General features: G+C 40.6%; 1 protein-coding gene across 1 annotated transcript in view; it reads right to left on the bottom strand.

The window, feature by feature from the left end:
• cep290 (centrosomal protein 290) overlaps nucleotides 1-26,275 on the bottom strand; it is a gene marked incomplete in the record, with an annotated part of 207,938 nt that overhangs the window by 123,979 nt on the left and 57,684 nt on the right. Inside the window, 2 exon segments of the mRNA XM_048256361.1 lie at nucleotides 4,724-4,906; nucleotides 15,386-15,532. Of these exon segments, the coding sequence (XP_048112318.1) occupies nucleotides 4,724-4,906; nucleotides 15,386-15,532 (330 nt within the window).

Here is a 26,275-nt window from a genome sequence, read left to right as displayed (position 1 = left end):
CTACAACTGACAGCTGTTGACAGTTGGCCTTTGCTAATTTGGCAACCCAAAAAGGAGGACGCGCTAGCCCATTATTAATACGCTATTCTAGAATTAATCGTTCAAAACATAAACGAAAATTCCAAGAGATTCCGCCCCGTAACTGATTTTTCTTCATGGTTTTTACGGGGTTTCACGGGTTAGAGTAATGTTGTCAAATAAGCCATTACTTCAATTCATCGTATTTCCTTACTCTCTGACAACATATGGTGATCATTTTTGGAATGGTTACAGTTTATTTTCCATTATTTCCTACATACTGGACCTTTAACAAGCGCAGCTGCCTTTAGGCCATTATGACATCACAGCCTTTGAAGTCTAAGGGGGAAAAATGAGCTTTTTAACATTTTTAATCCCCTTTTTCTCAAAAAGTATAAACTTTTTTAAAAATCTGAAAAAATAACTCTCTTGCCCCACTCCAGACCTTCACAACGGTTATTTCAACATGTCTGTACGTTAAGCGGTTAGAGTCGCATTAATTCTTGAAAAGGTAAAAAGAAAAGATTATAATAATAATAAGAAGAAGAAGCCAGGAGATTTCAAGATGGTGGATTCCATCCACTGTAATGAGAAAATGTTGGCGTTCTTAAGTCACTTTTGGGTGCTATAGGCTAGTTGGAACTGCCCACCTCAATAAACTATGTTAAGCTATGCTAACAGTGGGTGCTTCAGGCTGACTAACTGCATGCACAGAAACGAGAAGGGTATGCATCATCTTATCCAACTCTAGGGGAGACCGTGAATAAGCTAATTTCCCAAAATGTTGGCGTGTTCCTTTAAAGGTGGGGTGATTGAAGACAGTGCAATCCGAAGATCATGTTCGACATTCAGTTTGTTTCTGTACTTGTTCTTTAGCTGCGTGAGAGCAGAGAAGCCAGCTTCGCATAAATAGGTGGTACTGAAAGGCAAAAGCACTCTGATTGCATGGTGACCAAGAGCAGGATATTCGTGCACAACGCTGCACCAAAAATGAGGGAGAGTCAACTCTGAAAACTTCTTCTGCAGGCCGCGATCACATGATGGGTCCACCAATTGAGATTCGGCTTCGGATGACATTGTCACCGTTTCCATGTCAGTTCCAAAAGGGTCCCTTATCCAAATGTGAGCCAGCGCGTTCTCCTCCTCTGGAAAATAATCAGAGAAGCGCGTTTGCAATCTCTCCAAATGAGATCGCATGACCTTTTTCAGCTCTGATCTGTCTGTATCCATCAGGTTTTTGACCTCATGACACGTGTTCGGTAACATGTCAAACCTTTCGCTGGTAACATGCTTGGACCACAGACTCAACTTTTTCTTAAATGCATTGATTTTGTCCATTTGTTCGAATCAGTTGTGCCCCTTCCCTTGTAATGACACATTCAGAGTGTTCAAATTATCAAAAATGTCAGCAAGACAGGAGAGACGTGCAATCCACAGGTCATCGTTAAAATGTTCTGCCAGCTCTGACTTTTTCTCCGCTAGAAATGCTGCCAATTCGTTTCTGAGTGCGTAAACTTGGGATAACACTTTGCCCCTGGATAACCAACGGACCTCAGCGTGATAAAGCAGTTGTTCGTGGCCGCTACCTATCTTTTGACAAAAGGCTTGAAAACACCTTGCATTCTTTGCGCTTTGGGATAATCAGTTGTCTTTCAAATTCCCTCTGAACGCAATAGGACAGCGGCAGCGCTATGAGTCCCATGCGTTTCCCACCAGCGGAGCTAGTTGGCTAGTTCAAACGTTTGCCTACTTAATAAAAGCTTAACTCGTGTCACACTGTTCGCAAGCAGCAACATCTATCTTATTTGTTTTCAAGTAGCAGGGGAATTCAAGCCAAACCGTTGCAACTCTGCCATCAATCATTATGTTAAGCCCACCTAATCGACTCTATACCGCGATTTCATTGGCCTGATTAAGTTTCGATTTCTGGAGCTCACAAGCCAACGGAGAGTTGCTGGACTAGCCCTGGCAGCAAATGTAATTTGCGGCCGCTAGGGGCGCGTCTAGATTTCTAGGCTAACAACCTCTCGCAATGTTTCGTGAATTTCCGGTACCATGTCTTTAACAGCTAATGCTTCTCTGTGCAAAAAACAATGATTCCACGTAGCGTTTGGTGCAGCTACATTCAAAATTCGTTTGACAACCCCTGAATGTCTTCCCGTCATTGAAGCTGCCCCATCCGTTGTCACGCCAACACAATTTGACCAGCAGAGCCCCACTGAATTAAAATATGCATCCATTGCAGCAAAAATCTCCACTGCATTGGTAGATGTCGGCAATTCTGCACTAAACAAAAACTGCTCTTCAAAATCCTTATTCCACACATGCCGCACATACACCAAAAGAATGGCACGATTAGCCACGTCAGTGGATTCATCAAGTTGTAAAGCGAAACAGTCAGTGGAGAGACGCTCGGTTAGCTGCTCAACATCATTAGACATGTCACAGATCCTCCTATGAACTGTATCATTAGACAAAGGAATTGTCTTTAATTTTGCAGCTTCTTTTTCACCAATGAGTGCAGTGCACATGTCTATTGCACATGGAAGGATAACCTCTTCTGCGAGAGTGTGGGCCTTTTAATTCTTAGCGATTCTGTAGGCAACCAGATAGGATGCACACAGTGCCTGCTCCTGCACGGTACAGGCACGTTCAAATGTCTTCTGGGACACCTCAAGATTTTGACTCTTACCTTGGAAAAAGGCCAGAGGTTTATCCTTATGGCAAGCGTGTTTTGTTTGTGTACAGTAAGTCTGCTGCTGCCTCCTTCTGAAGTCTACAATTAGCTCCTTGGTTTTGCTAACATTAAGTTGGAGACAGTTTGCCTGACACCAGGCAATCAGCTTTTTCACCTCTTCCAAGAAGGCAGTCTCATCGTTGTCGGAGATGAGGCCAAGGACTACTGTATCATCAGCAGACTTAACATTACAGTTACATTTAGTTTACATGTTGACAATGGTTTTGGTTGTTGGTGGCATTATTGCATCCTTTAGTTAGGCTACAATGCAGAATTATTCCCTCGCGATTGAGAGCTCCTGTAGTCGCATGTGCATTTCAAAACATTGTGACGTGAAATGCCACAAAAAGCGGCTTAGGATTGTTTGTGAATATGCTAGGTCTTAGTGAGTTAGGAGTCTGTTCGACTTCTTCTAAGCTGTCCCAGACTTAGGTGCTACTTTTAGGGCTAAAATTATTTGTGAATTAGGCCTGCTCCTAGTAAAAAAAATGAGGAGTCCTTAAGTTACAAATGACACGGCCATTATTTTTTGGGGACTCTCATAAATTCACCAGTAAGGAGCTACTTTTAGCTTTAAAATTCTTTGTGAATACCTGATCTCTCTACTATATTCTCAACTGATGTCTCTAATAGATCAAAACCTAAAAAAATGAAAACCAAGTAGGAGGATAAGCTTGCTATAGACCTGCCTGAGGAATATTGGGCGAAGGCACTGAAAATGGTCCATGCTTCATCTTTATATGCTAGACTTATGCTTATACAGTTTAAATACAGTTGCATAGTTAATTTAAGCAAGACAAAACATCATTGCATTCGCATTACTTCTGGCCCATAGGAGAATTTTGTTAGTTTGGAAATCTTCTCCCATCCCCATCAGCTTCTAGCCTGGCTAACGTCAGACCTCATCTCATTGAGATGGGATCTGGGAACTAGACATTCATTATCTCGTATTTGAAACGTGGTTTACGAATGCCTAGAGCCGTTGATTGGGCGCTACGAATGTCTATCAAATGCGTCTTTACGTAGCTCATAACGGCTTCGGTGTGTTGTCATCGTCTTGATGCCCTCCCTCCGTTCTGAGATTGGTTCCTTTGTTGAGGTGAAAACGAAGTCCATAGAATCCAGGCTGCCTAGCAGCGTGAATAAAATTGCGCGCGTAAGGCAGCATGGGAAAACCCAGGCTAATCAGCTTCTGCTTGGCTGGAAGATGTAATGGTTTTTTGGTTCTTCCAAAACTAGAGAAGATAAAATTGACACTGACAGGGTCTGTGGAAAGGTTCTACTTCAAGTGGGGACCTTTTCTGTCGTACTTCAAAAAGCTGAAAGAGCTACCCACTGGTGAGGGTCCCTGATTGTAACTGAGATTTTCCTTTTTTTTTTCTATCCTTTCCACTGTATTCTTGTTTTTTTTGTACATTTTCTTTTCACTTCATTGTCTATTTATTTATCCCCCCCCCCCTTTTGATATTTGATTGGCTCATGGAATGGTTGACACATTGTAAATGACTGCTCTGTTTGAGCACCTAACATGTTACAGATGTATGTGGGCCTATGCTTTGAAAGAGTATTGATACATAGCTGTGAGAATGTGCATTCATAATTGCGAAATGTCAAGGGGTGTTTGTGGTGGGTGGGTGATGGTAACCTTTTTCTTGTTAAAAGAATAATAAATAAAAATATTTTGTGTGTATTGTGTAATTCCTTCAATAAATAAATATTAAAAAAAAGAAAATCACATCTGTACTATATACGAATAATTTGTCATCTGAAACTTACACAAAGTCACTGAGGTTTGAATTCTTAACCAAATAGTATATTTCAGCTTTTAATTAATACATTTTTAATTTTAGCAGAAAAATTTGAAAAAATATATTAAGATCCCATATCCATTTGTTGATGATGAAGCTCAAGAAGGAAATTCTGAGAGATGAATGTTCAAGGTCATATTAGAGTTTAATGAAGTTTTACCTGAGCTTTGGCATGGTCTCTATCCTTCCGCAGCTGGTCCATGCTGGCATCTGACTGCTGAACTATTATTTTCATCTTGTTGTACTCATCAGTCATCTTCTCCATCTCCCGTACAGACACCTCAAGATTCCTCTTCATCAGTTGACTGTCAGTCTTCAAACGACCAATTTCTTCTTCTGCCCTCTGCACAAATCATTTCAGGCATTTACTTATGGTATTATGTAATATAATATTTAATATTATATCATAATATATTTTTTATCAGCTTTCAACCATAACTTTACAATGTTATCCTTAGATGTGTTATGACCAGGGTTGGGTAGTAACGGATTACATGTAATCTGGATTACGTAATCAGATTACAAAAATCAAGTAACTATAATCAGCCCAGATTACAATAAAAAATTGTGTAATCAGATTACAGTTACATTGTTGGGGATTACCTGATTACATTTTATCATGCAAATAATGCAACTTTTTTAGGATAGCCTTTTAATTTGACAAGCAGTTCATTCGGATGTTCGGATGATTCATACCCCCTGGCAAATATTGATTTTCTCTTGACTAATATGTTTGTTCTTAATTAAAAGGACATTTGCACATGCCAAAAGGTTGCAAGACAATGTGGTAAAAACATGGAATCAAAAAAAAGTGTTTTTATTTATTTATTTTTTTAAATTAAAAATTGCGTGTTCAAAATTATTCATACCCTTTTTAAACAATCACTGGAAACATCTTTATTTACCACCACAGCTCTCAAAATGGTTCATATAATATCCACTAAGCCTCTTCATTTCTCCACAATGATTGTAGACTGCACCTTTTTAGCAGCAACCTGGGTTTTGAGGCAGGAACGATTATTTGCCATCACTTTGGCCTTGTGCTCACTTTTTTGACGGATTGAGGTCCGCTCTAAAATGTTGATAATGTTCTCTGTTAACCATTTCTTGCCTTGTTTGGCTGTATGTTTTCGATCATTGTGTGATCATTGGGATAAATCATCATTAGGATAAATGCAGAGACCAAATGTCCCTCACAGGATCAAAAGATATACTTACTTACTTACTTACTTACTTACTCACTTACATACTATTGGGGCAGGTCTCTCGGCACACTGCCTGATCTTTTCCTCCTAATCTTAATGTAGCCTCTTGTTTTAGTGTTACCGTTTACTTTGAGAAAGTCACCAGGTCCCCCTGGTTGAAAAACATGCCAAAATAATAATTTTCTCACCCCCACAATTGGACATGGTGTCATTTGGGTTTAATGCTTCCCTTTTTTATGCCAATCTCAGGCTATGTCCCTGGGTAAAAAAAAATACAGCGAAAGCTAAGTTCTTTGTCCAGGTGTGCCCTTATAAAGTTTAAGCGGAGTTGTGCATGTTTGGAGAAGAGCGGAGAAAAATAGAATGAGAATTCTTCAATTCTGTGGTGGTGTCTTTTACTTAATTGGCATATTTATTGAAGTAATCTAAAAGTAATCCTAAAGTAATCAAGATTACATTACATGTTTTTGGTAATCCAACTGATTCCGTTACTGATTACAAAAATTGCCATGTAATTTGATTACAGTTACGTTAAGTAGGCTAACCCTCTATTTTCAAAACTTATCATCAAAAGATGAAGCAAACCCGACCTTTCGGGTTTGTGTTGGGGAGTGCAATGTTCTAACATTCCATTTGTTTACTATGTGAGAGTAGGGGAGAAGTGGCACAATCGTAACACTTTTCTATTCTCTCCGTTCAAACTCTATTTACATAATGCTGTTAAACGTGAAAGCTGTGAAATTTGGCCAGAAAGGAGTCATACATGTTTAGTTCATGAAAGAATGAAAAATTCTTAACAAACTAGAACATATTTTAACTTAACAGCGACGTAGGTCTAGGCTAGCTTTGTTACAACCTGACGCAGCCATTAAAACGTGCGGTAGCCTACAGTTGTAACATTAGCATAAGTGTCATGAATGTAACAGTTCTAAAATCATAATATCCTATAACTATTCTTTCATGTCTGAAGCATTTGGTCCACTGGTCTTTGAAGTTGCTGCGGCTGTCTAAAGTTTAATTGGCTGTGATGGCTGATGGCAGCACAAAATTCTTGAGGATATTTGACTTCAACGATCGAGTTCTGGCACACATTGGCCTAAATGAAGGACAATCACTTAAGTCACTGGAGTCCAGTGCTTTAGTGGACAAACTAACCCAAGATGAAGACAAGCTGTATAGTGATGTAGTCATTCTGAATGAGGTTATGGTTATGGTTATGGTGATGGAATTTAGCAGAAGCTTTTGTCCAAAGCAACTTACTGTACAACCTAAAACAATACAATAGTTAAAAATGAGCAGTACACAGTTTTAAAAAGTTGGTAATACTACATTAAGGAAAATAGCAATAATAACAATAAAGACATGTAACAACATAATGCCATGGCAACTCAATGCTGTTAAGACATATGACTGTAAGCAGTCACAGCAAATTTCATGTCTAGCAACCAAAGATTGGCTAAGATATAAGACCAGTTCCTGTTTGGCGGCTTTGCCGCCGAATTCGATTGGCTGCGATGGGCAAATGCTTTCAAATATAATATGCTGTCATATAAGGCTTAATCTGAAGATCGTCTGTGCAAAGTTTCATGCCGAACGGACAAAATCTGTGATTTAATTCCAAACACGGCAACAGTTACAAATTTCTTGAGTGTCCTCCAATGGGGTCATAAGTCCATGTTTCAAGGTTGGTTAAGTTACATAAAAGGGTTGCTGAGATTTGAACTCACTTCATGTTCATCCGAGTTTCATAAGGATCGGAAACAATTTGTAACCTGTGAAAAATTTTCAGTGTTTTTGATGGAATCCAATATGGCAGCCAGATCGATTACGTTGACGTCACAAGTTGGCATATTTCTGGCTTAGGATCTCCCACAGTATTAACAGACACCACTTGTAAGTTTTAAAAGCCATCAACAGTTACAGGCCAAAATGCATTTTTGCCAATTGCAGCGCCACCTAGAGGTCAAAGGTCAACAAATGTATGTATGTCCTCTTAATGGGGTCTTGAGTCCATAACTAAGTTTGGTTTTGATACATGAAAGGGTTGCTGAGATATAAGCTCACTTTGTTTGGCGGCTTCCCCGGCGAATTCAATTGACGGTTACGGGCGAACGGTTTTACATAATATGGCTACAACAAGCACAAGTTTTGTGAGCAGGGTTCTAAATTAACTTTTTTGATCACCATGTGGCTGGTAACTTTCTAAAGTTACTAGCCAATCTGAATTTCTACTAGCCAATATTTTTCCGGTGAAAATAGGAGAATTATGAGTTTATGACATGAGTGTCACTGAATGCATTTGATCATTTTATTAACATTGTTGGCATTAATACATACCACAAAATATACACAGAAAGTACAAACACTTCATTTCATGTTTGGGATCTCTATCTATCTATCCATCTCTCTGTCGATATCCCCCTGCTTCATTCCTCTTCTCGCCCCCATAAGTCTGTCCCAACCACCGCCGCATTTAGTTTAATCTTAACTTAATAAAAAGGAGATATCAATTATCATCAACAATGACAAGCCAGCTGGAACCTGTCATTTGTTTTCTCTACCTCTCCTGCGTGCTCAGACGCGTTCCCAATGGAGTAGCATAGGGCCTACCTTCAAGTTGGATCTTTATGAGGACCCGAAAAGTATCACCTTTATGTAACATGCAATTGGTGTATGTTGACATTGTATAGTCCTACTTTCTCTAACAATAGTGAAAAACAGTTTGCAGTACAGCTACTAGGATATTTATTGGCTAAATGCTGGTCCCTCCTCTGTCTCTTGGTGCCCTATGTACAGTGCGTGATGCGTGTGGTGGTGGTAATCACTGATCAGGCAACTTTTTAAAACTGAAAAATTTCACCTACAAGCTCCTCACGTTCCTCTCCATCTTCAGCTATCTCCATAGACAGTAAAATAAACGATCTAGCTGCTTCAGGTTTTGCGACCTCCGTTACATGACACCAGCCCCCCAAAGAAAATAGGTTAACACAATGCGTTAATTGTGTTAATATGTCGTAACGTGTGTGTTATGTACTTTACTTTACTGGCTAACTCCCTCCTCTTTCAGTCTATGCTCCCTGCTCTGGCTCCGTTCGTTCTGCTAATTCCTTGTGTTTTCTGGTAGACGCTCCATTCGTTTCCATGGTCTCTCGTGCTGGTTTCACCCCAAACTGTGCGCAGCCAATGGGCGTATGAAACGTCATCACGTAGCATTACGGCACAGTGGTCATGGGAAATGTAGGAAGTACTGCCAGTGGGAATTATGACGGAGAACAGAGCCTTATGTATCATGCATGTAATGCCTCATGCATCACCGGCCAAACTGGCTAGTAAGTTTTTATTAACATCCGCTAAAATGAATTTTTACCCACATTTGGCGGGTTGGCGGGTGTTAATTTAGAACCCTGTTTGTGAGGCATGTTCTGAAGATGCTCTGTGTCAAATTTTGTGAAGATCAAAATGTGTGACCTGTGAAAACGTTTTGGTGTTTTTGATCAAATCCAATATAGCAGAAAATCCATTATGGTGGAAATTGACGTCATAGTGAGGTTGAACTAGGGGAGTCACGATTCTCCAAATCCTCGATTCGATTAAATTTTCGATTTAAGTCCCGATTCGATTCGATTTTTGATCTTTTTTAAATAGTACTATTAATTCATTCCTTATATGTTATTAACTTTTTTTTGGCCTTTTCCTATTCTGTTTCGGGGAGCTTTTCTTTTAAAACCGCTTTTTATTTAGGAACCGTTCCAACCGCGAGGTTGTAAACAGAACATTAAACATAGACTGATTGTTTCAGCACACACCAACGAGACCCAAGGTTAGTGTTCATAGAATATGTACTTATCAATGTGCATTTTAAGCCTTAAAGTAATTTTGGAATGTAACTAGATCAAACAACTTGACGTGAATGAACGACAAAACACTTCCACACCAGTGATTTCAGAGGGGCTTCGATTTCGGTCGGTTGATGTGAATTTTTTATCTGACTAACTAAAATTAGAGTGTTGACGCCGCAGTTGTGTGTGCGTGTGTGTGTCTTGGCATACATGCTGGACGTGACATTTGGGGTGTGGCTGCATCGTCTATTCTACTTTTGAGTTTGAAGTTCGAGATGTAATTTTGAACGATTTCCCCTACATTGAACTCGGCTTGGTCCAAGGATTCCATTTTCAAAAAAATCAACAGTAGGCTATATTAGCCTACACAATAGGCCTACTCACTGAACCACCTTGCTTACTGTCTGTGAACTTTGCTTATTGTGTCAGATGATTCATACAGTGGGCAGTGCTTCGACTTGGCCAGCTTCACTCGCGGTCCGCGCGTGATATCACGCAACTTTAATTTGTATTTTCCCAGTGAGACGCTGCAACAACCCAAACAACCGGTAGATGGCTCAAGTGAGCAGGGTGTCTCGTAAAAAGAAATGGAGCCTGGAAAACCCTACACAGACTTCACTACAGACTTTAGCAGATTGGTTTAGAAATAATTTAATAGCCAGAAATATGCCTGCCCTGCCCTAATAAAGAAATATTTGGTTAACGGCGAGTGAATCCCGTTTGTGTAACGATGATAGACAGACATCATTTGGACAAAATATAGAGCATATTAATCTCCGTTGCTCAGCCAAATGCCTTCCTGTTACGTCCTGTTATCACGGAGTTACAGGCGATAAACGATTTTTGATGGTCACAAGTTTACTTCATTAGCGGTTTATTTTTTAGTAGAGTTCAGTAGAGCATTTAGTGTTCTTCCCAATCCCAGACGTTCACATTTCATGTTTGTTTGTAATGGATGCAACCGCGAGATAGGCTACGCATTTGACGGCAATGAGTTGTTAAGACATGAACCAAGACATATAGCCCAGCAGCAATCTAGGGACTGTTCGTTATTTATATAAGGGGCCACCGGAGGAATTTTGAGTGCTTCAGTCAAAAGTTGCACGACCCTCCCTTGCCTGCTAGAAATTGTTCAATGACCCTCCGACAGAATTGTTAAAAAAGACATGACCTTCCCCTGCCAATTGTCGCCCGTCTTCCGCCCGCTGCTTTATACACAGCCACACACTGTGATAACGTTCTTAAATCAATCTTTACCGTGAGCTTGCATGCTACCAGTCTTTCCTTTTCAAATGTGTTGGGCCTGTTTGCACAATTTCACAAATAATCATATGTGATTAATAATATGACAAAAAATCCCTGTGCAAGGGGACCGAAACAATGCATACCAACTTTTTCCGTGTTTCTCGAGTATTTTAACTTCCCCCGCTGTCCTGCCGTTTTAATGTTTTCCCGTAGAATATCCCATATTTTAATACTCTCATAACAGCCCTGCCATCGGGCCTGTCTCTGTGTTGCCCTGTTGCTACCCCTTGCCCTTCCAACGAAACAGATGTCTTCAAATCATCGTTTTCCTTGCTTGAAGGCGAACTTAGAGTGATGTTAACCTATTTAAGTTTAACGGTGTGATTGTCGTGAGAGCACGATTCATTGGCGCTTGCTTGTTCGGCCTTATGTCTACGTGCGCACCTGAGGCTAAGAGAAAGAATTTCCCCTGTTTGGGTCTGTGTTGCGTTGCGTTAACTTATTTTCAATTGGGCATGCCGTGCCGTGTTGTCCACAGCTCAGTTCTGACAAAGCCGAATTTACTCCTTTTGAAACAATGACTGCGCGCGTTTGTATGGTTATATTGCTTGACGGGAACAATATTCAAAATGTTGAAAACTATTTCGGCATAGCCTATTAACTGACCACCCGATTCACGTTGACTGGGGGGCAGGGAGGGCCATCAGACATTTGTGCCCAGTTAATCCGGCCCTGCCCCCAACAAATCACACCTTCCCACCAGCTGTGACCGCTTAAAAGAAGTCAAGAGGACTCCTAACTCACAGACCTATTCACAAACCGGTTTTGTGGCATTTCGCCTGTTTTGAAATCCTATGCGGCTACAGGAGCTTCCAATCATGAGGAAGCAATTTTGCATTGTAGGCATAACTAACATGCAATAACGCCACCAACAACAACCAAAACTAGGCTACTCATTGTCAACATGTAAATTATATGTAACATTATTGTGAATCAAATTAAAATGTTCTCTTTTGCAAACATAGGCATAGGCATAGTAACAAATTGATTTAATAATGTTACAAAGATACTACATCAATCCGTATGTTTCATTAGGCTACTAGGCTATTTGTTTTGCCTTACTCTTGATTAATTTAGGCTAGGCCTTTTTATTCAGTTATTCATCATCTTCTGTCCTTGTGTAGCGCACGCATTCTCAGACCTGTCACCTGCCACTCATCGTAAGGGAGGTGTTTGGAATCATTCCCGCGTTACAATCAGCCAATCAAAGTGGTCACTTCATTCAAGCTCGTGCATGAGTAATAACGTCATCCATAGCAACGAAGACTCACTCACTCTTAGACTGTTAGTCAAAGATTCTAGAGCGCTCAGCTCCAGAATCTGTTCAGGAGTTGTCATTTTCCCTTACTAAGAGTAGCCTGAAAGGCTTTGTGAATAACTTGAATAACTTTGTGAAACTCCTATAGCTAAAATATTTTATTGCTATTTCGGAGTAGCCTACTCCTAGTAGCAAGATAAAAGGCTTTGTGAATATGGCCCCTGGTGTCTAACCTAATGCATAGCCCATTTACACAAAATAATGGTCGAATATTAGGCTACTGATGATCATTGTTATTTAAGAATATGCAGAGCACCAAAAACATCTTGCTCGTAAAAAATCATCATACCGCACATTGTGGCGGGTCTGTTATTTAACCTACTTACTGTAGGCTGCGCAAACCACAGGCCTTTATTTTGGGCACGCCTGCATTCGAGGCAGGCCTTCTGTTGAAGAATTTTATATAAAGCCTGCGCTAACAGTAATCCTCCTGCCCCCAATACCACAGCTGTGGATAGTGTGGAATGCAAGTAATAACACGATCCAATGTGTGTCTCAATTATCCCCCGCTGACCACCTCACACATTTCTCTAGATTTTGCAACAACCTTACATGACACATTGCCATAAAATGCCAGTGTTTAGGACACCGAATAATGTGTGTAATGATACCAGTTAGGCCTACGTTCAACAGTAACATAAGTGTAATGAGCTATTCATTGTCGAAGGTGCATGGTGAAGTGAAATTCTTACTTTGGAAAACAAACATTTGCCGATAGCCTATCATTGGATAGGGACTATGCCTACTTGTTTATTTTTTACGTAGCCTACAATGGCCAGTTCAGACAAAGCCAAAATTACTAATTTTGAAACATTTGTATGGTTATATTGCTTGACTTAAATCCCAGAGAGTAGGCTAGGCAACCGCACCCCACAGTGATGGGCCTAGCGGTCTTACGCGTTCAGTGTGGGGTATAAACAAGACGAATGTTGAAATTTCCCTGTATTTTGGGTGAGTAAACCGGAAAATCTCCCTTATTTTCAATGCTCTATGTTGACAGCTACAGTATGGTCAGAAAACGAGAAGAAAATTACTGAGGAGTTGAGTCAGCGGAGAAGTGGCGCTAGATAGGATAAATAGGCTAAACTTACAGCCAACTCCTCACATCCATCGCCATTATTATATTTGTATTAGGCTATTAATACTATATTAGCTACGTTAAATAAGTTTTAGACAGCACAGACAGCAGACAGCTGCCCCTATGCAATATGCGGAGACATCAGCAGTAGCCTGATGTAGTCGCCTACCGTAGATTACCTTTAGACGTATTGCATTTGCATAGATAGCATTGCTAGACCGTAGGCAATGTTAGCCAACGTTCAGTAGCGAAGGCTAATATTTTTATAGATGGTGCGCCTGTCAGCTCGTCGGCTATGCACGGCAAGTGGCAAATAATAGGAAACTCAGCGGAGAAAGATATCAGTAGATAATTCTGATTTGTATAGTGTTTTGTTCACTTGGATTTTGGAAACGTAGAGAAATATGTTAGCCTTTTCTGCCTCCAGAACATTGCATCATAGATCTGTAGCCTAGAAGTTATCAGACAAGAACGATCACTGGCTAACCCACTTTAAACTACTTTAGCAAACTCCTTGGGTGCAGGTTGTGAGCAACAGGCAAACGCAAGATACAATTGCAGTCCAATAAGATGCAGCTTTATTCTCTGTGATCATGGCAATGTTAGACGATGTCGTTGGTGGAACAAATATAAGTTTGCGACCTTGACTCAAGCGACTTCAGCTGCGTATGTGTGCCGATGTATGAACAAGACAGTTAGGCTATGAATATCGGGGTAAGTTACAGCTGACAATAATGACGGATCTTTACTAAATGCTATATAGAGTCTATTAGATATGGGTCCACAACGATTAAGTTTATCTACTCTTGATATTGACGAGATGAAGCCGTTAGGTTACTGTGCTCTGCTCAGCTCAAATCTACGCGCTGCAGGCGATTGTCACATAGACTAGCCTACAGTACTGGAATGGCTGCGGCGGTGTTTGCGAAAAAGCCCTATTGAAAACTGACAATTATAGAATGTTGAAGACACCATTCTATCATTTTTCTAGATTCCACAATACAGTGTTTAAATTCCAATGTCTGATCCGGTGAATATCATGGCCTATGGCAACCAGACAGTGATAGAGGACGGAGGCGTAAAATGTTTTAACAATAACGAGGGTTTATTTTATAAACCACAACGAAAATGGACGATAACAAACACTAGACTAATGTATAAGCAGGTAGTAGTCAGTTCTCAGTAGTGTGGTGCGGGCGTGTGTTGGGTGTAGGAAATGTAGCGTATGCATGTTGCATGTTAAAGGAAATATAAAGTAAATAGAGCAGCGGTAACCGGCACAGCAAGCAGCAAGGCACAAAGAGACAGAACAGTGGGACCGAGAACCAGAAGTAGGCCGCGATCTAGGCGACCCCGCCCACTTCATCAGTCCTAATTGGGGAGACACATGCAGACCATTACAGACAAGGCCTGGCGGCCGTCACTGTGAACTAGTTGAGCAAGCATACATTTGCAGTTTCTCTGGAAATGCATCCTAGCCCGATCATTCAGCCAGTGGAGTCCTCTGGGAAGCCAAGTGTTGTCCAAAGAGAGACCAATGGTGCAATTCGACACTGATGTGCCTTGAACTTGGAGTTCACCTTGGCATTTTTGTTTTTGGCTCCATCTTTCGACTTGCCATTGCATTGCATTTCATGTATTATTGCATTCTGGCCCACAGTTATTGTGGATGATTTTGACAGTCAGGCTCACTAGTTCATTGTTTGAACTCCAGCTGATAGACTGACGCTCCACTGAACTTTTTTCTGCTGGATTGAGGCTAAGGGCGCTTTCATACATATTTTGTTCGAATTCACAGGCTGAATCAATGTTTTTTTCTCCATTGTCCCTGGGTTTGTTTGTTTTCACATGGCAGCTTTTACATCAGAACAAATGATTAAAAATCCATGTGAGATTAAATTGTTCTCTGATTTGACAGCCGAAGACACTATCTCACAGTCACCTAACACTCCCATACACCCACATTTACCTTATTAAGACCTCCAATATGTGCGTGTGTGGGCCTCTCACACTCTTTCCCCAATTGAACCGATCTTTGGGGGAAACACAAAAAAAAACAGAGGCTCTGCAAAAGTACCTGTAATTCCTCCATACATTGGTAAAGTTGCCGGCTGGTTATGTTGAGGCGTCTCTGAGCCTCAATTCCCTCTTCTTTGGACTGAACAGGCACCCTCTGGTCCAGTTCTCTACGATAAAATTCCACATCTTGACGAAGCTGATCATTCTGAAGGGAAGACAGAAAAATTGTCAATGCATAGCCGTTTTGTTAAAAAAATCTGTTGCAATCAAACATCAGAAATAGAAATCTGTTGCCCTCAAATTGAATAATTCAATACGAATGGAATGGCTCAGCACGGCTGTGCTCAGCTTGGTTTGTCGGGCAAACATAACCTGGATCAGGGTCTACCTTTAAGAAAGGGACAAAGGTCTCCCGACAAAAATATTCAAAAAAAGTGGCGGCAGAACTCCGCAACACAAAGCATAACTTTAGTTTCCTGTTTATACCCCTATTGCCATATATTAGGCATGCATATACTCGCCCACAAAGAAAATATTTGATTGGTCCAAACAGAAAATAACCCATTTAGTTTCCAGGTAAGTGCTTCTTTCTTTACAGACCAAGATCACTTGGTTAAAGTGTATTCCATAATTTGTAAGCCGGAAACCTTGGTAACATTAATGTTTCTAATTGTGGATTTTTGCGCTAACTTGGTAGTTCTCCAAAATTATGTTATTTATCCACACTCCTTAATAAAGGCAAGACATGGCAGGTGAAAACATTGTTTTTTCATGCATTGTCCGATTTCGAGATTTTGGGCTAACTTGCTACCTTAACATTTTTACAGCAAAAATTCCGATTTACACATTTAGGTCTTTATTTCATTACAGTTTTTCAACTTGTACCTGTATATTTCTCCTAAAATCACCAAAAGTTATTAGTATTCCAACGTTGCATGCACTACTGCGACCATGATCTGAAACATATCATGCCCAGTACCGTTGTAAAGCTCTCTCTCTCTCCTGCATGACACTATGCAATCCAAATATGGATACTTCCTTTGTATCAGCAACCAATCGCAAAAGTTAAAACGCAAGTCTAGGCTGAGAACAGATTTTTTTTTTCTGTGTCTGTGCACTTGAGAACGAACTCTCCATTTCAGAAGCATCTACATACAACTGTAAAACTTCCTTTGTCATTTATCCAAACGTCACCTATTTCCGCCCTTTTACGTGTATGTGTCACTTAATATTCATATCTATACAAACCAAGACGGCAGATTCCTAAATAAACGCAAGCACCTACCCCATAAGTGTATCTTTACTTTACATTAATACACAGGATTAGATGTTAAAATCCCTTGTGCCAAAATCCAAGGTAAAAACCTTGGATTTTGAAGCCCCTGCTCAAGTTAACTTTAAAAAGCCCGCTACCCACAAATCCGCCAACAAATGGTCACAAACACAAGACAAATGGCCCATCCAACAGCAGTATATAGTATGCGGCATGTCATTGGGGTTATCAAGTGGGCACCCTCATTCACCGATGTTTCGTTAAGTTAGGCCCACGACACCTCATGAAGGCTTAACAGTGAAACCAGCGTCCTGGAGACACTCCCCTCCATGCTGCCACCATATTACCACATTGAAATATCCAATATCCAAAATACTCTTCACCAGCCCAGGCATGGTCAAGGTTGGCCCGTCCCGTTGATGTGGACTGAACCATAACCATAAAAACCCTGGCCAACCAACCATCAACCTAGGCACAGCCCATCACAAACACAAAACAAATTAGCCAGTTAGCTTAGCCAGTTAGCTTAGGCCCCATTACAAACACAAAACAAATTAGCCAGTTAGCTTACGCCCCATGTTGCCACCCTATTACCACAATAAACTAATACCCTTAACCAACCTAGGCATGGTCTAGGTTAGCTAGGTTGGTCCGTCCCGTTGATGTGGACTGAACCATAACCATAAAAACGCTAGCCAACCACCATCAACCCAGGCACAGCCCATCCCAAACACAAAACAAATTAGCCAGTTAGCTTATGCCCCATGCTGCCACAATATTACCACAACAAACATCCAAATACCCTTAACCAACCTAGGTTGGCTAGGTTGGTCCGTCCCTTTGATGCGGACTGAACCATAGCCATAAAAAACCTTAGCCAACCACCATCAACCTAGGCACAGTCCATCACAAACACAAAACAAATGAGCCAGTTAGCTTACCTTAGCTTGCGCCCCAGGAAGGATAACTTCTCCTTACCCACAACCATTTGCTTGCTCGTTCTGCTGCTAAGGACATGTTACTTACCACCTGCCTTAGACTTCGACCACAAATGCCCAATTCAGACAGCAAGCTAATAGCAGACCTGGCCACAAACCCACGTGCACCGATTTCAATAGGCCTTAACCGTACACTCCAACCTCGCTTGGCTGCCTCCTCTGCTATTTCAGTGTACTTCGCTCTCTTCAGCTCATTGGCCTCTTCCACTCTGAACCCCAAGGAACAGTGAGTTCAATGAAGTAAACTATCTTCTCTGAACCCGACCATAGAATTACATCGGGTCGTAGTTTAGTGCTCACTATATGTGGAGGTACCGCCATCTGCTGGCCAAAATCAACCTTCATTTCCCAGCCCGCTCCATTTTCCAACTGGCCGGTTTTACACCTGGCCTTCGCGGAACATGGTTTATCCCCTGACGTACAAAGTTAATTTGCCTTACCCTTTTACTAGCTGCTAATGAATTGACTTCTCTCCTTTTATCCTCTATTGCCGCTGCCACACATTTCAATACCTGGTTATGGCGTAGGTATACATATAGGTGAGACTTACCTTGCACCCTGATAGGATATGGTGGAGACTGCCCACACACGAGCAAAGTATGCATTTATCATCCTCACCAAACCATTGACTTAAATTCTTGGGAGATGGGAGCACATCATATGTAGCACCTAACATAAATCTGATCCTACCAGCTTCCATGCCCCATAGATCTTTACATTTAATTCGTCTTTTTTCCACCCTTCTCAGTTCACCCACTGCCCTTGTTTTGCCTGCGACTTAGTACATCTTACAGTCTACTCCTGTCTATGCATTTCCTCCACTACCATTTTCCTCTTTTCTCCTGCAGAAGCCTTACTCCACAAGGGTTTACCACACCCACCCCTAGACCCCCCTCAATGCTGATTGAGCTTGCTTAACTGCCTGTTCTGGATTCCACTTCCCCCCTGCATTAACTGTGGGTGCAACTTTCCTCACCACTGGGTCCTTGGACTGAGTAAGAGTCATTTCCAATCTAGCCTTAGCACACTTAAATTCCTCTGTCAGACTAGATATTGGCAACTCTACAATGCCCTTTCCATACAAGGCTACACTGCGTGGGACTCCGAGCCATTTTCTGACAAAGGAGATCAGCTATGTACCAAAAATGACATTTTACCGTGACTCAAAGAGCTGTAAACAGTGTTGTAAGGCTGCGTACAAAGCCGCTTGGAGCTCCAGTGGAATTTTGATTTCGCAACGAGAATTCTCGGTCTAGCCGTTGATGTGCTGAGTGAGTGGGTGGAAATAGGGCAATTCATTTATCAAATGTCATTTTGAAGTATTAAAAAACATCTTTGTTTTCGATTTTTTGAACGAAAGGGGCGTAAGTTGGTGCTTTTACGATACGAGACTTGAATGTCCTACATGCTAAGTCTTTTACATTGGAAGGGCAAAAAAGACGCTTGCAGGACAGACTGGCAGAACACAAATATGCCATTTGAACTGGCCACATCAACTATCCCATGACATGACACTATCTGGAACACCACAACAGCGACCCATCCACATTACAGGCCTGTGGTATAGACCACATTCCACTTACCATAAGAAAGAGCCATAGACAATGATAATTAAATCAACAGGAAACTTTTTGGATCTATAAATTATATAAATGATGTTGGTTTGTTGTATTCAGTGTTAATTTTGTTGACAAAGACTATGACAAAAATATTCGTCAATGAACCTTTTTCACGGACGAAAACTAAATAAAAACTAAATATAAAGTCAGATATGATGACGAAGACTGTGACGAAATATAACTGACACTTTAGTCAACGAATAAAAATGAGACAAAAATGTTAGGGAGGGACGAATGGAGAAGAGATCCAATCAGAACTACTCTTTTTGTGGGACAAGTTGGGAAGAAATCCAATCAGAGCAAATCTTTGAAGGTAGATTAATCTATGCAGAAGCAGCAGAGCCATTTTAAAAAGCCGCGGCAAATGCAGGTGCAACAGCAGTTACAAAGGAGGAGAACAAAGACGAGTTTGCAGAACTTCGCACAGTTTCGAGGACATTTTCACAACAGTTTGTTTACATTATATGCACAGTCTTAGTTACACAGCTGTGGCTGATTTCATCTGACTTCGCTCATTAATCGCATTTCATAGAGACATTTGACCCAGTGCAGTCTGGCTATGGTGACTGAAGCAGACTGAGAAAGCACTGCTTTGAATGAAACATTTAGCCTACGTTTTCAAAAAGACGCCCAGACCAATACTGTTGACAGGAGCATCAATACTGTTGACAGGAGCATCAATCTACTCAGTAAGGAATTTCCGTTGCCTACCGTAGCAGTTCTCACGTCTGAAGTAGTACTTCAATGCAAAACAATTCGGAGGTAGTCCTACGAGTTAGCACACCTCTTGATGATAATAATGCTAGCCACCAGCCTAGTCAAAGGTAACTTCGCTAACATTTTGCTGAGCCTACCTTAAAGGGGTGGTTCAGGATTTTGGACATAGGACCTAATTTCCAAGTAAGCAAGTGTGATATATCAGTGGAGACCGTTTTCAACACGTTTCATCCAGTCCTTCTAATTGCAGAGTTCGCAGGTGCTAGGCTAGTGCAAGTGAACGGTATGTGTTAGCCTGCCACTAAAAACAGTCCTACCCACCCCAAAGTACACCCGAGGCAAATAAATTATAACGCCAGACTATTGATGTAAATGTCTGTGTTGATAGTTTTATTTCTAACATTATTCTATCCTTGCATTTCAACGATCACATTACATTTTGAGGGACTAGTTTCTTAGCAGCGGCGGAATTATACTTGCTCCGGTTAGTAGAACCGAAACACTGAAAAGTAAACAGTAAAGTGCACTCCAATGGGGATACCTAGTAGTAGCCTTGGTAATATCAGTCAGCCACTGAGATGCTTAAATGACTACTACCAACTTCAGGGAACAAAGTATAACTATTGCAACGCAAAGCGAGGGTAGTTGTATTTCTTACACTATTCTATCAAAACAGACATTTACATCGATTGTCTGGAATTTGCCTCGGGTGTACTTTGGAGTGGTTAAGACTGTTTTTAGTGGCAGGCTAACACATACCGTTGACTTGCACTAGCCTAACACCTGCGAACTCTGCAATTTAGAAGGACTGGATTAAACGTGTTGAAAACGGTCTCCACTGATAAATATCACACTTGCTTACTTGGAAATGAGGTCCTATGTCCAAAATCCTGAACCACCCCTTTAACTAACCGACAAATTGACTACATTTGTTGCACACTTGAAACAAAATGTCTTCAGAAGTATATTGAAGGTGGTTACATTTATTTTAGGGCTGTCAATCGATTAAAAAATGTAACCGAATGACATATCTGTGATTAATTTATCTAAATTTTCACTGTTCAAAAAATGGCCATAATAATCTATGATATGACCTAATATGCTGAGGAAATAAATTCAAAAGTGCTTTGGGAATGTTTTTTTTCCAAAGAGTGGAGTGCACGCACATCTCCAAATTTAAACAGGTGCTGGGTAAAAGGCTTAGCCGACAATTGAAAAATAAAAAGATACCCGCACACTGTTTCTATAAGCTCCCAGAGTGGTTTATTAAGACAACGTTTCGACCAGAGGTCTTCGTCAAGTATCAAAAGATTGATACCTGACGAAGACCTCTGGTCGAAATGTTGTGTTAATAAACCACTCTGGAGCTTATAGAAACAGTGTGCGGGTATCTTTTTATTTTTCAATACGTTTTTTTTCCACATACAAGGCATTTCAGGCCACAGATATGACCTAGGGGACACAATGAAAATAAATTAAACACTCCCCTCTATGTCAACACTATTTCTTTGCATTGATGTGCGACTTTAGAGTTGACAAACTCCAGTGATATGCAAATTTCTTGCTGCAGACATTGCAGAGGACTTTGTTTTAATCAACACTTTATTTTTATCACCACCATCAGGCCGTTTTTTAGTAAGTAAATGTTCCAATCAATGATCTAGGCAGCACATTTTCTTCTCCCTCCTTCATTTTACAGTCTAATGATTACTGACTAGAACGGCTCGGGGTCAAAGGTCATATGGAATCGATTAATCTGCGTTATTATTTTCATCAGTTATTTTTTCTCAAATTAATTAATCGAAATTAATCAGTTTTTTTGACAGCCCTAATTTATTTCCATTCCAATAACTTCACAAACTACATTTCCGTTTGCACTTGTAGACTATGCTGCTTCTCCTTCTCTCATTGTCCTACTGTTTTTAACTGCTCTATTTCTTATCCTGGACTGCCACCTACTGGATAGAAAAGGCAACAACTTATGTGAATTAAAATCTACAACATGTTTGAATGGCCAGAAAAAGGATAAATCATAGGGGGTATTCCAAACATTACCTTGGTGTTAGGGTAGCCTACGCTGCACATGTCATTGACAGTGAGTGGTAACTTCAGTCATTTGCATTTATCATGCTAAAGATCTGACACCAGGCACTACGCTGATGCCTGAGCCAAAGGGAAAATTATAATAAAAGAGAGAGAGACGCTGAACTTTAGTCTATATGTTGGTTTGGCTCTTCATTGATTCACTCATCTGCCAAACTTGTTTTTAAGATGTTCATAGCAAAAATGAATGCATGTGATTAATTTAGATTAATTAACCACAGAGTATGCATTTAATTATATTATTTTTTAGGCAATTGACAGCCCTAATTTCAATAATATTGTACTTCATCTTGAAAGTTCTCCATCACGGCAGCGAGGCAACAACATTCCATTTTGAATGGACCCATGGAGAGGCTTTCCATTAATTATTATAAGGGTATGAATAATTTTGAACATGCCATTTTTCATAAAAAATTTAAGATGAAATTGAAATAAATATGAAATATGTGACCCCATCTGTGAAGAGCCGGCTAAAATCGCCAGATCTATTCATGAGATAAGGCGTGTCAAAGTAGGCTAGCATAAAATGACAATTTTTGGTCATTGTGTGTTTACTGCTATAAATTATAGATTATGTGCTGAGGTTATAATATAGTGCTCAAAATTCAGTTTATAATAAGCTGAGTTATCACAGACAGGGTCACATATGTTAACATTATTAATAGAGTACCAAAGCCGTGACAAGCCGTTGCCAAGGTAGCATCTTCACTGGATCTAAACAAATCAATTTATCCATAGTGGTGACCATAGCAGTGGCTTTCTTAATCTATTTAAATCATTTTACAACATTTCTATGACATTAGTATATTTTTTTACACTGAATCACATACTACAACATATATTCATATCAACATGATCGAATTTGTGACTACAGTTTTTTTTTTTTAACCATGGGTTTCCTCCATAAAAGAGACCTGTATTTCACTTCACAGCTTGCGGTTAAAATAAATTCGGGCGTGTCTTGGCTTCCCTTTTGAGACAAAAAACATCACTATTAACAGCCACACTTAGGTACTCTATTGCTTCTGTAACACCATAATTTCCCTTTGGGGATGAATAAAGTAATCTATCTATCTATCTATCTATCTATCTATCTATCTATCTATCTAAAAATACCTTTTTTGGTTCCATGTGTCTACCACATTGTCTTACAAACTTTTGGCATGCAAACATTAGTCAAGACAACATTAAATCAATATTTTCCAGGGGTATGAATAAATTTAGGTTTAACTGTATATTCCCAGCACTAATACTTGGTTAATAATATATTTGGTTTGAAGTTTTAATCTTGAGGCTTTGCTCATTTTTCACCTCAATGCAGCATTTTACTGCTGATCATACTGGAATATTGAGTTGATTTTCAGATACAGTTCAAATTAACTTTTAAAAGACATGAACGGCAGGAGAGGTAATTGAAACATACTAAAACCAGATTTCACCTCCTTTGAATTGGCCAAGCACAGGATAAATACAAGGATACAAGGAAGTTTATTGTCACATGCATATAGTTACTGGAAGTAAGAAATGCAGTGAAATTATGTCTGGTGTCAGCCTATTTGTGCATTAATGAGGGGGGGTAAAAGTGCAGTAGAAGAGGGTTTAGTAGATTAAGTGGCAAGGGCTGCATAAAAAGGTGGGGAGGATTGGGATTGGGTGGAGGGCACCAACAAGGAGCACCCAAGAGCAACAGGGGCAAGGAAAAACTCCCTTACCAAGGAAGAAACCTTTGGGCAGATCCACGGCTCAAGGGCTAACCCAACTGCCAGGGTCTTGGTGTGTGTGTGTTGGGGATGACAGGGGAGATGGGATAGTGTGCTGTGTATGTGGGGAGAGGGCAGTGTGCAATATGTGTGTTGGAGAAGCTTCCTCATGAGACAATGTGCTGTGTATTGGGGGGGCAGTGTGCTGTAAGTATGTTGGGGATGTGTGTTGGAGAAGCTTCCTGATGAAATAATGTGCTGTGTGTGTGTAGGGGGGCAGGGACTTACTATTGCAAGCAGAGTACTGTATGTAATGTATGTGAGTGATGACAGTGAAGATGTGTGTGTGGGCGGGAGGGGAGTGGAGCAGTGACTGTGTGTGTGTGTGTGTGTGTAGTGTGTAGGTGGGTAGGTGGGGGCAGTGTGCTGTAAGGCATGTAGAGGATGTGTGTTGGAGAAGATCCTGAAGACAATGTGCTGTGTGTGTGGGGGGGCAGTGTGCAGCAAGTATGTAGAGGAGGCTTACTGTAGCAAGCAGTGTGCTGTATGTATGTGAAGTGATGACAGTGATGATGTAAGTGTGTGTGTTGGGGGGGGGGGGTCAGGGACTTACTATTGCAAGCAGAGTACTGTATGTAATGTATGTGAGTGATGACAGTGAAGATGTGTGTGTGGGCGGGAGGGGAGTGGAGCAGTGACTGTGTGTGTGTGTGTAGTGTGTGTGTGTGTGTGTGTGGGTAGGTGGGGGGGCAGTGTGCTGTAAGGCATGTAGAGGATGTGTGTTGGAGAAGATCCTGAAGACAATGTGCTGTGTATGTGGGTGGGGGGGAGTGTGCAGCAAGTATGTAGAGGAGGCTTACTGTAGCAAGCAGTGTGCTGTATGTATGTGAAGTGATGACAGTGATGATGTAAGTGTGTGTGTTGGGGATGGGGGTGGAGTGGGGGGTGGGGGGGCAGAAAGGCTAGGCAATCAAGGACATGGGTAGATGGAGGAGAAATCAAAAATAATAAATAAAGATATTTGTTCTATAGTTACTATTGCTATGTACAAAATGAGCATCCAGGTGCCAGTCTGAGAAGTCAAGATCTGCTAAATGCTTTTGTGCCTGCCCGCACATCATCTCCAAAGCTATTCGGATGAACAGTTCTCAAGATATGTCAAGAACACACAAGCATGGGCGTAGGTTTAGGGTGGGACGCTAGTGACTAGTCCCAATCAAAATTTTGAGATGACAAAATTGTCCCCACCAATATTTTAGCGAACTTCTTTGTGCTATTAGGACTATTCCGACGGCCAGGACGACAGTAAAAGAAACACTGTCATTTGATTTGCTGAAACCGAAGGGGGTTTATCTGACACACACAACAGCGTCAAACCGTAGCCTAGGCCTACTTTGTAGTGACACTGTCAGAAAAGCGTATGGTAAGTTATCGAGCAAGTGAGTGTGTGCTAAATTGTCAGGGATGTCTACCAATACATAACCCAAAAAAGGCCAGTGTAAAACATTGTAATATTCCCTTTGCCCTTCAGCATGCACATTTTGCCCCTTTTTGCGCTTTGTAGATCAGCTATACCACCAAAGAAGAAAAGGAACATTCGAAGCTTTTTCATTATGCAGAGTCTCAGTAGGCAAAGTAACTACAGACTGTGGCAACTGGTGACAAGGCTTTCAAATGCGGATTTTACTAAGGAAAATAGCATTAACTGTTAGGATATTACCCAGGATATTGGTACAGCTAAACCTAGCTTCTGTAATCTTTCAGCCAAGGTTAGGAGTCATGTTGAATAAGGGTGTGCCGCATAGACAGTCGCATAGCACAAAATAGAAGTCACCATGTCACTGACTGTTAATTGGGATACCAATCTTGCAGTCGTAATAAACAATGGAACCGAGACATTTTCCTGTTCCTATATTCTGTTTATGTAGGCTAATGTATTTGTGAATGTAGCCTGCACAGTGCAAAGAAATAAAAGATAAACTATGGTGCATTTCCATAGAAATGAACATTGCGAGACACTTAGTATCTCCTTTTATGATCTCATTCAAGAAAGATTTTCTTTGACTTGTTAGTTTTTTGAACATTTATTTTATCTAATGACATAGCAAACATACATGATGAATTGAATCCACATATCCTTGCACTATGCGAAACTATTTTCCACTAGCCTACAACCGTGAGTCTGAAAGCTAATTGCGCACGTTCTCCTTAAAGTGACAGGCACACAATTAGACTTGCACACCACAAATGTGATGACATTGAAGACAAGTGTAGAGTAATAATTTAAATATCAATATGATGTATTCAAATTACCAAATATGTTTAGCTATTAGTAATTATGCAGATCATAAAATGCTATAAATAATTAACAATATACAGTATATAAAGTTTATATGAATTCCAAAATATGACACAGAAACCTATGACACCCATCACTTTCTGTGTGTGTGTGCGTGTGTGGAGGGTCAATCAAATTCTATAATTGCCACTGATGTGAATGATCACACAATATTCAATATTAGGCCTACTGATGGCGTA

The sequence above is a fragment of the Alosa alosa genome, chromosome 11 (assembly GCF_017589495.1).
Source record: "Alosa alosa isolate M-15738 ecotype Scorff River chromosome 11, AALO_Geno_1.1, whole genome shotgun sequence".
Classification (NCBI taxonomy): Eukaryota; Metazoa; Chordata; class Actinopteri; order Clupeiformes; family Clupeidae; genus Alosa; species Alosa alosa.
The sequence above is the reverse complement of the archived record's forward strand: the minus strand, read 5'-3'. Positions and strand labels throughout refer to the sequence as shown.